Source organism: Salvelinus alpinus, chromosome 16 (genome assembly GCF_045679555.1).
Source record: "Salvelinus alpinus chromosome 16, SLU_Salpinus.1, whole genome shotgun sequence".
Classification (NCBI taxonomy): domain Eukaryota; kingdom Metazoa; phylum Chordata; class Actinopteri; order Salmoniformes; family Salmonidae; genus Salvelinus; species Salvelinus alpinus.
The window spans coordinates 40874581-40890937 of record NC_092101.1 but is presented as its reverse complement, the minus strand read 5'-3'; the positions used below and the strand labels follow the sequence as shown (position 1 = coordinate 40890937).

The 16357-nt window shown below is 43.7% G+C and overlaps 1 protein-coding gene across 10 annotated transcripts in view; it reads left to right on the top strand.

Annotated features, from left to right (window-relative positions):
• dnajc6 (DnaJ (Hsp40) homolog, subfamily C, member 6) overlaps positions 1–9702 on the top strand; it is a 73349-nt gene extending 63647 nt beyond the window's left edge. For 8 of the 10 annotated variants that reach the window (XM_071346234.1, XM_071346232.1, XM_071346233.1 and 5 more), the window contains 6 exons: positions 1434–1532; positions 1918–2055; positions 2375–2722; positions 2943–3091; positions 3294–3470; positions 6465–9702. In XM_071346234.1, coding sequence (XP_071202335.1) covers positions 1434–1532; positions 1918–2055; positions 2375–2722; positions 2943–3091; positions 3294–3470; positions 6465–6566 — 1013 coding nt within the window. In that variant the 3' untranslated portion in view covers positions 6567–9702. The remainder of the gene's footprint in view (positions 1–1433; positions 1533–1917; positions 2056–2374; positions 2723–2942; positions 3092–3293; positions 3471–6464) is intronic. The other 2 variants (XM_071346228.1, XM_071346231.1) reach the window with 1 other exon arrangement.
• The last annotated feature ends 6655 nt before the right edge of the window (positions 9703–16357 follow it).

The window sequence follows — 16357 nt, the reverse complement described above, 5'->3', positions numbered from 1 at the left end:
CGACTGCTATCTTGATGATGATCCACTAACGTTTCACTCTATCCACTATCCACTATACAACTGCTATCTTTACACTGATACTAGTCTGCTGCTTCAGCCATGCTGTTGTGTTTGGTAATGTACAGATGTAGGATCTTAATTTGAACAAGTTTGCTAAAGCAGGAAAATAATCCTGCAGCAACAGGAAATGTGAATTGTTGTGTGAATTATAATTAATGGACATTTTTTGTAGAGGTTGATAATTTTTTTTGTTAGGGCAAATCAAGTCTGCCATTTTTAAGTGGAAATTAAAAACTGTAGACACCTTTTTAAACCTTGAATACAATACAAGTTTGCATTTCCTGCCATGCAGGAAAATTCCTACTACAACAGGATGTCAAATTAAGATATGGCATCTGTATATGCATACACATAATGAGTGATGATCAATGGGAATTCAAGCTGCAAGTTTTGAGGGAGATCTGAATGGAATGGCTATTTTATGGTTACAGTTATTGCTATTGGTATGGTTCTGACCCTAGTTGGTTAGCTTAACAGTCATGGTATGCTGTTGTTAGCTTGTACGTTCTGGTACAATCCAGTCGGACACCAAAATAAGCTTAAATTAGATTTATTCACCACACTGGGCAATGTAGCTGCAAAACACTAATACAATTCACACAAGCATATATTTATACCTTCCGGTTAGGCAGAGTCACCTCCTTGTATTTCTAGGATAAACAATCAGTCTCTGTTACTGGGCAACAACCAAGTCAGTTCCTCCTATTGGTGTTATAGTGGCCCAGCCTGAGTCTGGAACCTTCGTGCTCCTCCATTCCTTTCACAGGACTTCTTATCAGTCCGTTATAGTGGCCCAGCCTGAGTCTGGACCTTCGTGCTCCTCCGTTCCTTTCACAGGACTTCTTATCAGTCAGGAGAGGCCTTGAGTTCTTGGGAGTACACATTCCTACAGTCCACTGCAGTCCACTAAATACTGTAATTACACTTCTCATACACAAAGAGCTTAAACCTAACATTACTTTCAATCTCTAAGAATACATAAAAAACTGTATATAAGAGTATATAACTATATGAAACAGTAAAGATATTAGACAGTGTTATAGAACAGTAATTATGATCTGTCAGCTCTAACCCCAGACACATGGCTCCTATTCAACCCTTATAGAATCGTTCTTACACTCAGAGAAATGCCCCCTTTGTACTTTCACTCTGCCTGAATACAATGCACATAGACCAATGATAATTACTACTGCTAGGCTAATTATACAATTACAAACAGAGGGGCTCAATTCAGGGGCTCAAAGGGAATTCAAGTCAGATAGTATCCAACACTATGGTCATTGGTGATAATGTGGTCATAATTTGCATGACTTCATATCTCCTTCCTCCCATTGTCTGTGAGGTCTGTCACTGACGTTTCTGTGTTCTGATAGGCCGCAGCTCCCCAGTCCCGCCCACCACCCCTGTAGTCAGTATTCAGCAGCCTCCCAACGCCATGGGAGGATGGGACTGGAACAAACCTGCAGCTCCAGGTAAACTCTATTCATGTGTAACATTCATGGACAACATCTGCAGAGACAGGGGTCTGAGAACAGAGGAATAACCAGCTGCCATGAGCAACAGAGAGCTATGGCATGCCATCATCCAGGGTGCTGTGCTGCCATGAGCAACAGAGAGCTATGGCATGCCATCATCCAGCGTGCTGTGCTGCCATGAGCAAGCAAGCGTGTGTAATATCAGAATGGACTAAATAGGGACCTCTGCTGGTGCATATGAGAATCATATTTATAGAACTTCAGTGCCTACTTCTTTGGAAATAAGAATGTGTTCTTAATTGACCTTCCTGGTAATATAAAGGCTAAATAAAATAAAGTATTGTATAGTATTTCAACTGTGTTATTGTGTGTTCTGTGTGAGGAGGTGGTTTCAGTATGGGCTGCAAGTCAGCCAGTACCAGTCCTACTGGGTCGGTCAACAACACTCCCACACACCAGGCCAAACCCAACACTCTGGACCCCTTTGCTGACATCGGAAACCTGGGGGGAAGTCTGGGAGGTCAGTGAAGGCTTTAAGTACTGTTCTAACTGATGCTTTAAATATGTTATGTCCAGGGGAGGCTGTTGGGAGGAGCTGTAGGAGGACGAGCTCATTGTAATAGCTGGAATGGAATCAATGGAACGGAGTCAAACGTGGTTTCCATGTGTTTGATGTGTTTGATATAGTTTCATTGATTCCATTCCAGCCATTACAATGAGCCTGCCCTCCTATATATCCTCCCCCCAGCCTCCTCTGGTTATGTCATGTCATGCTATGTTATGTTATGATAGTTGAGTTACAGTTTCTGTAAACACTCCACTTACATCTCTCTCTATAGGAGGATCTGGGTTCTCCAGTAAGCCCACCACCCCTACAGGCACCACCCCTGCTGTCCCCCCCATGGGCTCCCCCTCACGGCCTCCTCCCTCGCCCCAGCACGGTGGGGGCTGGCAGGCCAACACAGGCCTCCCCTCCTGGAAGCCCGGAGGTGGTGGTGTTGGAGGGCAGCCAGGGTGGCAGCCCCAACCCCAGGGTCAGAGTGGCCCATCCCCCCAGGCCAAGCCCAGTACCAGCCACTCCATGCCCCACACCTCCCCCTCCAACAGACCCAACTACAACATCAGCTTCTCTGCCATGGGAGGAGGAGCTGCTCCCAATGCAGCCGGGAAACAACAGCCCAACATGGGTGAGTCAGTGGGAGACTGGTTGTTATCACACTGGGATGGATAGACTGTTGGGTTGTGTTCCCCCCCAAAAGGACTCCTGTTGCTCTGTATTAATGTACAAATCTGCCACTTGAAACTGACCTGCATGTGTGTGATCTGTGCAGGTAGTCATTCATGATATGACTGCACATATACTGTATTATAAGTGGATGAGACAAGATGTTACTTTCTCTCTCCCAGGTACCAAGCCCAAAGTTGCAATGGCTAACTTTGATGACCTGCTGTCTGGCCAAGGCTTTGCTGGAGCCAAAAAGAAGGAAGGTCCCAGGACAATAGCAGAGATGAGAAAGGAGGAGATGGCTAAAGAGATGGACCCCGAGAAACTCAAGGTAGTCTTACAGTGGCCAATCACTAGCCTTGGACCGAGAGTTGGAGAGTGTAGTGAAGATATAAATACAGGGGGGAGGAGGGTCCAATGTTGGACTGTCTTTCGACAACCAAAGAAAAACAAGCTAGCTATCTCAAGATTTTGAAGAAGCCCTGTGAGCTCCGTGTTGTATCTGGCCCAGACTCTCCCCCCTCTACCACCAGATTCTGGACTGGATCGAGGGGAAGGAGCGTAACATCCGGGCCCTGCTGTCCACCATGCACACGGTGCTGTGGGAGGGGGAGACCCGCTGGAAGCCTGTAGGCATGGCTGACCTGGTGACCCCAGAGCAGGTCAAGAAGGTCTACCGTAAAGCTGTGCTGGTGGTCCATCCAGACAAGGTGAGAGGGAAGGAAGAGGTTAACTCTACACACACATGCACATGTACCTCATACACACGCACGCACACACACATACTCATGCAATCACACACACACGCGCGAACACACACACACAGGGGGCATCATGCACCCCAAAAATCTGAGGGTGCGTGAGGATGGCTGGGAGGTGGACTGGAGGCCATCCTTTAAGTTGAAGAATTTAGCATTTTTCAAACACCTCAAATTTGCTTGTCCCCATAGGAGAACCCTTTTTGGTTCCAGGTAGAACCTATTTTGGTTTTAGTTAGAAGCCTTTTGGGTTCTATGTAGAACCCTCTGTGGAAAGGGTTTTTCATGGAACCCAAAAGGGTTCTACCTGGAACTTAAAATGGTTCTTGAAAGGGTTCTGCTATGGGGACAGCCGAGTAACCATTTTAGGTTCTAGATAGAACCTTTTTTTCTAAGAGTTTAGAGCTATAATCACTATGCTTAATTCTATTTTGTATTTTTCGGTATACCTCTTGAGCTGTCTGTATCCTCTGTTGTGGAATATTGAGTCAAATATTTACACAGATACCGGAACTTGTGAATTCAATATGCAGAGGCAGTCGGCACCCCAGATGAGTTCCGGTATCTGTGTAAATATTTGACTCAATATTCCACAACACCTCCTGACTGACTGGCAGTCAAATATGCTTCTCTGCATTTCTGCTAAAATCTAGGTAAAAGATTGAAAGGAATGTGTCTTATTCAGTACCTTTAGTTATTTATTGCTTTTCTAAAGCAGGGGTCTAAAACCTTAACTTGCCCAGGGACGCCGATCATGTTAGCAAAACATCATCCGGTCAATGATAATGGCAAGGACAAGTAATCAACATTTTAAAATGAATAGATTTGATTGATAGTCTTTCATTATTCTGACCTCCCCACATAATTGGAAGAAGTATAAACTGTAACATAGCCTATTAGCTAGACAGGTAACTCAAACTAGGGCTTTGACGATTAGGAGATTTGGGGTAATGATTCATTGTCATGCAGTTATTTTCATAATTGTTATTTTTGTTGCATTTTTTGTTCTTGCTTGTAATGCATCATAACATCTTACAAAATTAGCTACTATACCTAATAAATACAACACAGCTTTAGTAACACCCTTGTCTCAAAAACAAATGGACTGCTTAGAACTTTTGGAAATGAAGCTTCTCCTCCCAACTGTGCTGTTCTCCTCATGAGATGATTACCAACTTTACCCACTTCATGTAAAAATGTAAAACTGCTTTCGGGTAAACTAAATCTACTTTAATATTAAGTTGAATCCCCCTTCTCTTAAAATGTATGTATTAAGACGATTGTGGTGATTATTATACGATAGCTGTGCTCCAAACACATTCACTAATAACAGGTGTTTCATTGGTTGAACAGAGGTTAGCAATGTGTTGACAAAAGTTAATGTTCAAGTCAAGAAAGCTTGCCAGGAGCCAGCGCCACTTTCCGTGACTGGTATTGGTGGGTGCTTTTTCAATGCCTACTGTCAGATTCTCCAGTGAATATAATTAGCTCCAATGAGTGTAATTTGCTACCGTTCAAAGTTTTGGGTCACTCAGAAATGTCCTTATTTTTGAAGAAAAGCTATTTTTTTGTCCATTAAAATAACATCAAATTGATCAGGAATACAGTGTAGATAGACATTGTTAATGTTGTAAATTACTATTGTAGCTGGAAATGGCTGATTTTGAATGGAATATCTACATAGGCATACAGAGGCCCATTATCAGCAACCATGACTCCTGTGTTCCAATGGCACTTTGTGTTAGCTAATCCAAGTTTATCATTTTAAAAGGCTAATTGATCATTAGAAAACCCTTTTGCAATTATGTTAGCACAGCTGAAACTGTTGTTCTGATTAAAGAAGCAATAAAACTGGCCTTCTTAAGACTGGTTGAGTATCTGGAGCATCAGCATTTGTGGGTTTGATTACAGGCTCAAAATGGCCAGAAACAAAGACCTTTCTTCTGAAACTTGTAAGTCTATTCTTATTCTGAGAAATTAAGGCTATTCCATGTGAGAAATTGCCAAGAAACTGAAGATCTCGTACAAAGCTGTGTACTACTCCCTTCACAGAACAGCACAAACTGGCCCTAACCAGAATAAAAAGAGGAATGGGAGGCCCCGGTGCACAACTGAGAAAGAGGACAAGTACATTAGAGTGTCTAGTTTGAGAAACAGACGCCTCACAAGTCCTCAACTGGCAGCTTCATTAAATAGTACCCGCAAAACACCAGTCTCAACGTCAACAGTGAAGAGGCAACCCCGGGATGCTGGCCTTCTAGGCAGAGTTCCTCTGTCCAGTGTCTGTGTTCTTTTGCCCATGTTAATCTTTTCTTTTTATTGGCCAGTCTGAGATATGGCTTTTTCTTTGCAACTCTGCCTAGAAGGCCAGCATCCCGGAGTCGACTCTTCACTGTTGACGTTGAGACTGGTGTTATTTTATTATTTACTTTCTGCAAATAAATGCTCTAAATGACAATATTTTTATTTGGAATTTGGAAGAAATGTTGTCAGTAGTTTATAGAATAAAACAAAATGGTCAATTTTACACAAACACATACCTATAAATAGTAAAACCAGAGAAACTGATAATTTTGCAGTGGTCTCTTTTTTCCAGAGCTGTATATATACAGTATATACTGTCTAACTTGATTGATAGCCTGAAGTGTCTTCTTTGTAGCTGGTTATGAGGTTGGGAGATTGAGAACCTATCTGGGCTAGCTAAAGACAACTTCATACAATTACTATATGGCTAGTAGTATTGCAGAGAAGAAAAAAAAACATTTACAGGACAAATCTGTGTGGGGAAAGTGCCCCTGTACCCCCTACGGGTATAATGCTTCTACACACACACACAAACAAACACCAGATATGATATAGTGAGGTTCTGTACAATAGACACTTTTCACCTCTGCAGTAAATTACAACGTGACTGACTGATGTTTTCCTCCTTGTCCCCTCTCCCAGGCCACTGGACAGCCCTATGAACAATATGCCAAGATGATTTTTATGGAACTGAATGATGCCTGGTCAGAATTTGACAGCCAAGGACAAAAAGCACTCTACTGAGCTGAGAGAGAGAGAGAGAGAGGGAGAGAGAGAGAGAAAGAAAGAGTTCCTGCCGACCCCCTGTGATCAAGAATCAAGCCCCCACCGGATCTGACCCCCCCCCCCCTCCTTCTCTTCTTGTCACTGTCCTGTGGACTCTACTCCATAGAGACTTCAATAGCCAGACTAACAGAAAGATACCTGCCTACCCACCTACCTATGTATCTGGTGGCAGCACTGTCCAACTGTCCAACAAGAACTGTTCAACCCTGTCCTACATGTTCGAGTCCTGAACCAAGCAAAGAGTCCTGAACCAAGCAAAGAGTCCTGAACCAAGCAAAGAGTCCTGAACCAATTAATGCAGAGTCATCCAGCTGTCTATGGAGACATCACCAGAGTGATACTGTCCACCTAACACCGGACATGGGTGATAATGACATACCTGTGGTCACAGTGTTGTTAGCCAGGTGCTATATAGTGCAAGACGATGCCAATGTTTGACACACAGTAGCATTAACACAGTGTTCCTGTCAGTCACCTGTCAAGACGATGACAATGTTTTACACACAGTAGCATTAACACAGTGTTCCTGTCAGTCACCTGTCAAGACGATGACAATGTTTTACACACAGTAGCATTAACACAGTGTTCCTGTCAGTCACCTGTCAAGACGATGACAATGTTTTACACACAGTAGCATTAACACAATGTTCCTGTCACAGTCACCTGTGTGACTTTGAAGTGAAGATCTGGAGCCAGTGTTGGGAGTGGATGGCCTATTCAATTAGGCACTGTACCACTGACTGTAAGGTCTATACACCACAGTGATCTCAGAAATACCATGTCAAAGAATTCAATATAGAGCAATCTCACAGAGTTTCCACCTGAGTTGTCTATCTTCATGGAAAAGCTACTGTTATCTATGTTATTTGAATTACCAATTTTGATCAATGTGCTTCCACAGAACTCCACAGGAGCCTTCTAGGAGACAACAAGACAATTGCAAGCCAAGGGTATCATGTTTACGTTCTGACAACAACCTAGAGACTCAACTTGACATACAGTTAGTAGGTGAAGGTAGGCAGGATATTCGTTGTTGCACCACCACCTTTACTACCTACGGTGGTTGGTTCGTGTGTTTTCTTGCCCTCAGTCTCAGAAAGGTGCAAAATGTCTTTAGCTATAACACAGAGAGTAAACTCAGCTGCAGTCTATTGCCAGTCTTAAAGCTGGAATCCACATTAGGTGAAACACCGCCACCGGTCGCCCCAGGCGCATTTGTTATTGTTTTTGTTTTGTTTATGAAAAGAGGAGAGGAGTCTAGAGAGCGAGATATCCAGCATCTAGCATCTTGGTTTTTAAAAACTCTGCTGTTCTATCGAGTGTGCAGTCATGTCCGAGGGGGAAAAAAGCAGTGTTGGTTATTTGAAGTAACGTCTTTGTAATATTGCAAACGGATGTGGCAGTTTGACCGCTACGGATTCCAGCTTTAAACATACAGTACTCACTCTCATCTTTACAGTCACTGGCTAGTGGGCGGCAGGTAGCCTTGCGGCTAAGCACATTGTGCTAGTAACCGGAAGGTTGCTGGTTCGAATCCCCGAGCTGACTAGGTAAAACATCTGTTGATGTGCTCTTGAGCAAGGCACTTAAACCTAATTTCACCTGTAAATGTAGTGTCTACAGTCTGAAGGAACCAGTGTGTAAAGGATATTATCCATATCAGAGAAAGTAACCCATATCACACTGCTGTACTTATCTAAGAACTTAACTGCTGAAGTTTCATCATTGTTACGTGCAGTTTTAATTCATATTGTGTTCATTTATTGACTCCTTTCAGATGCTTCAGTCCCTCCCAATGAAGAATCTTTCATTTTATTGTGGGTAATGTTTAGTAACATGCAGGTGGTGTATTGTCCTATTCATCCTTTGCTGTATCCTCTAAAGCATGTACTTTTAAATCATGACAAATATTTGAAGTGAAATTCTGATTGATCAAAGGCAACTTGTCATTGATGAGGGCTTTTATATTTACATTAGTTTGAAGCATATCTTTTTTGCATGCACTGACTGGGCGAACTAGTGGAAGGACTACAAGACTGACTATATCTTGCTACACATGGAGGCACATCATTCCATAATACATTACTATACTTGAGTGTATTGGACCACTATCAAGCTTGTGAGATCCTAATGTAGGCCCCCTCTAACCCCTATCTGTGTAAAACAATACATTTGGTAGACTGGCACATCTATTTCATCTGATACAACCATTTCCCTGTTTTATCCCCTGCATACTGATGTTGTCAACCAGAGGAGTCGGGTGGGATACGCTATAGGAGGACCAGCCTACTCTGTTGTCAACCCTTTCCTCTGTGAAAAGGCCACACCTGAGTTGTGGACTAACGTGAGCACTGACTGACCACTGACCAGTATAGAACTAAAGAGACTGTCTGTCCACTGTAGGCTCTGCTTTCTCTGGTGACTATACCAATGGCAGAAGCTGTGGCTGTGTAGTATGTATGTACTGTGTGTGTGTGTGTGTGTGTGTGTGTGTGTGTGTGTGTGTGTGTGTGTGTGTGTGTGTGTGTGTGTGTGTGTGTGTGTGTGTGTGTGTGTGTGTGTGTGTGTGTGTGTGTGTGTGTGTGTGTGTGTGAGAGAGAGAACCCCTATAAGCTCCCTAGCTGACTGAATCTCTTGTCTATCTGCTAACTTAAGGCAATGTTAAAACGCTAACCTCTCTCTATATAGTGGATGAGTGTTGTTGAAACTGTTGTACGTGAGGATGTGATACGATTTGGATACAACTACTGTATGTGTTTGCTTGTCGGCTGTAAAAGTATTACTACTAAAAATGTAAACCGTTTCTGTCAGTGGAGGCTGCTGAGGGGAGGAAGGCTCATAACAATGGCTGGAACTGAGCAAATGGAATGGTATCAAGCACATGGAAACCATGTGTTTGATGTATTTGATACCATTCCACTTACTCCACTCCAACCATTACCATGAGCCTGTCCTCCCCAATTAAGGTGCCACCAACCTCCTGTGGTTTCTGTGTTTCTCTTTGTGGGTTCTGTTTACCCTTGATAAAGTGATATCAAGTGCAATGCACAAATAAATAGAGAAAATGAAAGTCAGAAACAACAAACAAACGTCATCTGTGTCTGTCTTCGTTCTTAGTGGCACCAACTAGCCAATGGCATAGTGGAAGGGTTCTACGGTGTTAAAGAGCTGTAGCTGTACATACATGTAGATGATGAGGACATTACTGTGTGTTATGAAGAAATCAGATTTGTAAAGTGATTAGTCTGTGTAAGTCAGAAGGAACAGAACCATTTATTACCATCCTGTTCAGCTGTGTTTACCAACTCCAGTCCTCCAGTACCCCCCCCCCCCCCCCCCCAACAGTACATATTATCGTTGTAGCCTTGTGCAAGCATACCTGATTCAACTTGTCATCAAGCCTTTGATGAGTTGAATCAAGAGTGTTTGTCTGGGGCTACAACAAAAATGTGTGTGCAGTTTGAGGTACTGGAGGACTGGAGTTGGGAGCCATTGATGTACAGCTAACTGCTTGATTAAATGAGGGATACAAAGTGTATTGAAAGCTGGTGCTTCCACACATGGTGTGGTTACTGAGTTAATTAAGCAATTAACATCCCATCATGAGTAGGGTCATGTATAGAAATGCTGGGCAGGCCATTATTTTGGCTACCATGGCTATGCCCCCATAGGATGATGATGCCCCCATCCACACGGCATAAATGGTCACTGAATAGTTTGAATAGCAGGAAAAAGATGTAAACCATATGCCATTGCTGTCTCAGTCACCAGATCTCAACCCAACGGTGAACACGCATAAAGATGGCAGAATTCAGATATGACGTCATTGTTTTAGCACTATCCACAACATACTTTTCAGTTTTCTGAATTGGCGGTGTCTTGAAGCAAAAATTGGGATCATGTAAACAATGCTAATGACCATACAATAAAAGATTAACGGAGAGCACTGTACAATACGAAGAACTTAGCAAAATGAGGAATTTGTGGTAATTACATGGGGGCCGCCATATTCACCTCCGCTATTGAACACTTATGGGAGATTCCGGAGCGGCGCCTGAGACAGCGTTATCCACCACCATCAACAAAGCACCAAATGATGGAATTTCTCGTGGAAGAATGGCGTTGCATCGTTCCAATAGAGTTCCAGACACTTGTAGAATCTATGCCAAGGTGCTTTGACGCTCTTCTGGCTTGTGGTGTCGCCCTACTAAGACGCTTTATGTTGGCGTTTCCTTTCGTCAGTTACCTGTAGTATATACAGTAAATGGCTCTGGGAAGGAGTAAAGCTATTCATGTTCACCACTAGAGGACAGGGGCAAGCCAGTTTAGAGCACCCTCTTCCATCTTCTTGTCCTGCCTTAGGGTTTCGTGTGGCTCAGTTGGTAGAGTGTGGCGCTGGCAACACCAAGGTTGTGGGTTCAATTGCCACGGGGGACCAGTAAGAAAAAAATGTATAGAAGTATGATCTCGCTATTGTAAGTCGCTTTGAATAATAGCGTGTGCTAAATGCTGTGAATGTGTAGATATGACTGAAACTGAATGTGTCTATATGACTGATGCTGTGAATTTATGGACCTCTATGGCTTCATTCATTTGATGTTCCAACCTCCTACCATGTCTCTCCTTAAAGTAACTGATCTGAGATGAATGTATAGGTGCGGTTTCTGCGCTGTGCTGTCAACTAAATCCAGACTCCTCCATATCACTGTCCCAAGGACAGCCTGATACCCATGAAAAATATCCCATGTTTTGTGATTAGTGAAGATGAGAAACAAGGGAGTTGTAAATGAAGGAAACCACTTGCAGATGTGATTTACCCTGCGCTGTGGGTACAGCTCCTAGTCTTATTTCTCACCCCCTCCACACACCTGATGTACTTCCGGAGGGGTAATCTCTGATGATTGATGATATCTTCTGCCCAGAGTGACATCTTATTTGTCACGACGACCTACTGTCATGACAACCTACACCATCGAGCAAGATTCTAATCTAATAGGTTGCATTCTGAGTTTCTGTCCTGCCACCTATGCACACACACGCTTGCGCATGCTTGCACGTAGAAACGTACACACACACACACGTACACACAGACACACATACACACGGACACACACACACACAGACACACACAGACACGTACACACACAGACAGACAGACACACACACACATACACTCACAGCTGCAGGTAATCACATATTGGAGCAGATTAGGCTCTGTGCCAGTGTGGATGCGTAGCAGGGGAGGTACCAAGGGATATTACAGTATTCATAAAGGATTCTTACGCACGCAGAGAGAACAAAATGATGAGGTTAAGTCTGACACTGATCTATAGCATCTTGATCTAATGATGATCCATGGTGACCAAGCACGTCATTAGACAATGCTGGAGCACACTGCGCAGTGTTATGGATATTAACATTATCAGAGCCTGCGTAAGTCATTTAGAGAAAGCCTCAGCCAGGGGAGAGAGGCCCTGTGTGAAGGTTGTGTATGCCTATGTATTGCATCAGACCTGGTGCCAGGATAAAGTGACTAAGGGGGCAGTTGAAATCGGTGAGAGGGATACATTTTGGTGGGTTCTTGCCTTGGAATTATATTGAATTCGGCTTACTTCAGACTATACCACAATTAACATAAAGTTCAAATGCAGAGACTCCGAGACCATGGATTGAGTGCTTTTGAAGTAGCCTATCTCCGCTGCGATGTATTATCACAATGGACAGCGCACTATACACTAAAGCAAGGCTGTTTTGGCCATTAATATAGGCTACAAGATAGATAGGCTGTTTGTAATTGGTGAATTACCCTACGTGAAGGCAGCCGTACACACAGCTGTCTTACCTAAATAATGCAAACTAAATGCTGAAAGTAGTAGCCTAGTTATTCATGCATGCAAACAAAAATACTGAAGATCAGTTTAGCTTAAAATATCAACACAACTGCGCATGCGGTACCAAGTAGGCCTAGTAAACAAAATATCAGATCGATAAAGGCATGCATCTCAGTGCTAGATTGAGCCGTCACTACAGATCCTGGTTCGATTCCAGGATAGATCATAACCGGCCATGATTGGGAGTCCCGTAGGGCGGTGCACAATTGGCCCATTATTCACAATTCATTCAGGACTATCTGTAATCATGGTAGCATCCACAATAATGTATTGAGTGCTTTTGAAGTTAGGGTTTGGCCGGGGTAGGCCGTCATTGTAAATAAGAATTTGTTCTCAACTGACTTGCCCCCAAAAATACAATAAAAAAGGCCAATCCATGTCCTCTCCTTCACTGTCTGTCTGAATGTTCCTAGTTGAGTCCCTGGTGTTGTTAGACATTGCAAAGATGATTCCTTAGTCAGTGGAGACATAATATCTCCACTGAGCGATTAGATGAGAGGAGCAGAGAGCATAGGAACTCCTGCTGGACCCCATCTTATGTGACTCAGTCCATCTCCACAGGTAGCAGTGTGTTTGTGAGAGAGAGAGCGTATCTCAAGCTAACAAGGCACAGGTGTTTGGACTTACCTCACTGCATGGTTTTGCATTTAAAAATTGTTTTGCACAATCTGTCCATTGACTTTACTCTGTCAGTAGCTTGAATAACGTTTTGCAAAAAAGAAAATCAGAGTGAATCCACACATAAAAGAATTGGGCCAGTACAAAGGCTGTGTTGTGGTCTAGTGGTATCACTCCTGGACAGTCACATACAGTGCATTCAGAAAGTATTCAGACCCCTTGACTTTTTCCACATTTTGTTATGTTACAGCCTTAATATAAAATGTATTAAATAAAAACAAAATCCTCATCAATCTACACACAATACCCAATAATGACAAAGCAAAAACAGGTTTTTAGAAATTTGGGCACATTTATAAAATATTAAAAATAAACACCTTATTTACATAAGAACAAAAAGATGGTGCCGGAGGGGATGGCTGCCGTTTTATGGTCTCTTAACCAACCGCGCTATTTTGATTGGTTTTTCGCATTGTTCGTAACTTATTTTGTACATAATGTTGCTGCTACCGTCTCTTATGACTGAAAATAGCTTCTGGACATCAGCGATTACTCACCTTGAACTGGACAAATATTTATTTTTTAACGAGTCAGACGAGAGGGATTTACTCCAGACACCCAAACAGGCCCTCATCCCCTTCGCCGAAGGAGATCGGGGCGCCTTGTGAGGATCCGGCGACGAGTGGCTAATCTGCCTTTGCCATTGGTACTATTGGCCAATGTACAATCACTGGATAATAAAGTGGACGAACTACAATCACGTATATCCTACAAACGGGACATTAAAAACTGTAATATCTTAAGTTTAACCGAGTCGTGGCTGAATGATGACATGAATAACATACAGCTGGCATGTTATACACTGTATCGGCAGGATAGAACAGCAGCCTCTGATAAGACATGGGGTGGCGGTCTATGTATATTTGTAAACAACAGCTGGTTCACGATATCTAAGGAAGTCTCGAAGTTTTGCTTGCCTGAAGAGTATCTCATGATAAACTGTACTCCACACTATCTACCTAGAGAGTTTCCATCTATATTCTTAATAGCTGTCTATTTACCACCATAAACCGATGCTGGCACTGACCGCACTCAATGAGCTGTATACGGCCAAAAGCAAACAGGAAAACGCTCACCCAGAGGCGGCGCTCCTAGTGGCCGGGGACAGGGAAACTTAAATCCGTTTTACTTAAATTCTATTAGCATGTTAAATGTGCAACCAGAGGAAAAAAAGCTCTAGACCACCTTTACTCCACACACAGAGATGCATACAAAGCTCTACCTCACCCTCCATTTGGCAAATCTGACCATAATTCTATCCTCCTGATTCTTGCTTACAAGCAAAGAATTAAAGCAGGAAGCACCAGTGATTCGGTCAATAAAAAAAAGTGGTCAGATGAAGCAGTTGCTAAGCTACAGAATGGAATATGTTCTGGGATTCTTCCAATGGCATTGAGGAGCATATTACTTCAGTCGCTGGCTTCATAAATAAGTGCATCAATTATGTTGTCCCCACAGTGACCGTACGTACATACCCAACCAGAAGTCATGGATTACAGGCAACATCCGCACTGAGCTAAAGGGTAGAGCTGCCACTTTCAAGGAGCGGGACTCTAAACCGGAAGCATGTAAGAAATCCTGCTATGCCCTCCAACGAACCATCAAACAGGCAAAGATTCAATACAGGACTAAGATCGAATTGTACTACACCGGCTCCGGGCGACTGTGTGATCACGCTCTCCGCAGCCAATGTGAGTAAGACCTTTAAACAGGTCAACATTCACAAGGCAACAGGGCCAGACGGATTACCAGGGCGTGTACTCTGAGCATGCACTGACCAACTGGCAAGTGTCTTCACTGACATTTTCAACCTCTCCCTGTCTGAGTCTGTAATACCAACATGTTTCAAACACACCACCCTGTGCCCAAGAGCACTAAGGTAACCTGCCTAAATGACTACTGACACGTAGCACTCACATCTGTAGCCATGAAGTGCTTTGAAAGGCAGGTCATGGCTGACCTCAACACCATTATCCCAGAAACCGTAGACCCACTCCAATTTGCATACTGCTCCAACAGATCTACAGATGATGCAATCTCTATTGCACTCCACACTGCCCTTTCCCACCTGGACAAAAGGAACACCTATGTGAGAATACTATTCATTGACTACAGCTCAGCGTTCAACACCATAGTGCCCTCAAAGCTCATCACTAAGCTAAGGACCCTGGGACTAAACACCTCCTTCTGCAACTGGATCTTGGACCCCCATGTGGTAAGGGTAGGTAGCAACACATCTGCCACACTGATCCTCAGCCCCTCAGGGGTGCGTGCTCAGTCCCCTCCTGTACTCCCTGTTAACTCATGACTGCACGGCCAGGCACGATTCCAACACCATCATTAAGTTTGCTGATAACAACAGTGATCACTGATCAACAACGAGACAGCCTATAGGGAGGAGGTCAGAGACCTGGCCGTGTCGTGCCAGGACAACAACCTCTCCCTCAACGTGATCAAGACAAAGGAGATGATTGTGGACTACAAGAAAAGGAGGACCGAGCATGCCCCCATTCTCATCAACGGGGCTGTAGTGGAGCCCACATCACCAACAAACATGGTCCAAGCACACCAAGACAGTCATGAAGAGGACACGACAAAACCTATTCCCGCTCAGGAGACTGAAAATATTTGGCATGGGTCATTAGATCCTCAAAAGGTTCTACAGCTGCACCATCGATAGCATCCTGACGGGTTGCATCACTGCCTGGTATGGCAACTGCTTGGCCTCCGACCACAAGGCACTACAGAGTGTAGTGCGAACGGCCCAGTACTTCACTGGGGCCAAGCTTCCTGCCATCCAGGACCTCTATACCAGGCGGTGTTAGAGGAAGGCCCTAAAAATGGTCAAAGACTTCAGCCACCCTAGTCGTAGACTGTTCTCTTTGCTACCGCACGGCAAGCGGTACCGGAGCGCCAAGTCTAGGTCCAACAGGCCTCTAAACAGCTTCTATCCCCAAGCCATACGACTCCTGAACATCTATCAAATGGCTACCCAGACTATTTGCATTGCCCCCCCTTTTACGCTGCTGCTACTCTCTGTTATTATCTATGCATAGTCACTTAATAACTCTACTTACATGTACATATTACCTCAATTACCTCGACGAACCGGTGCCCCCGCACACTGACTCTGTACCAGAACCCCCTGTATATAGCCTCGCTATTGTTATTTTACTGCTG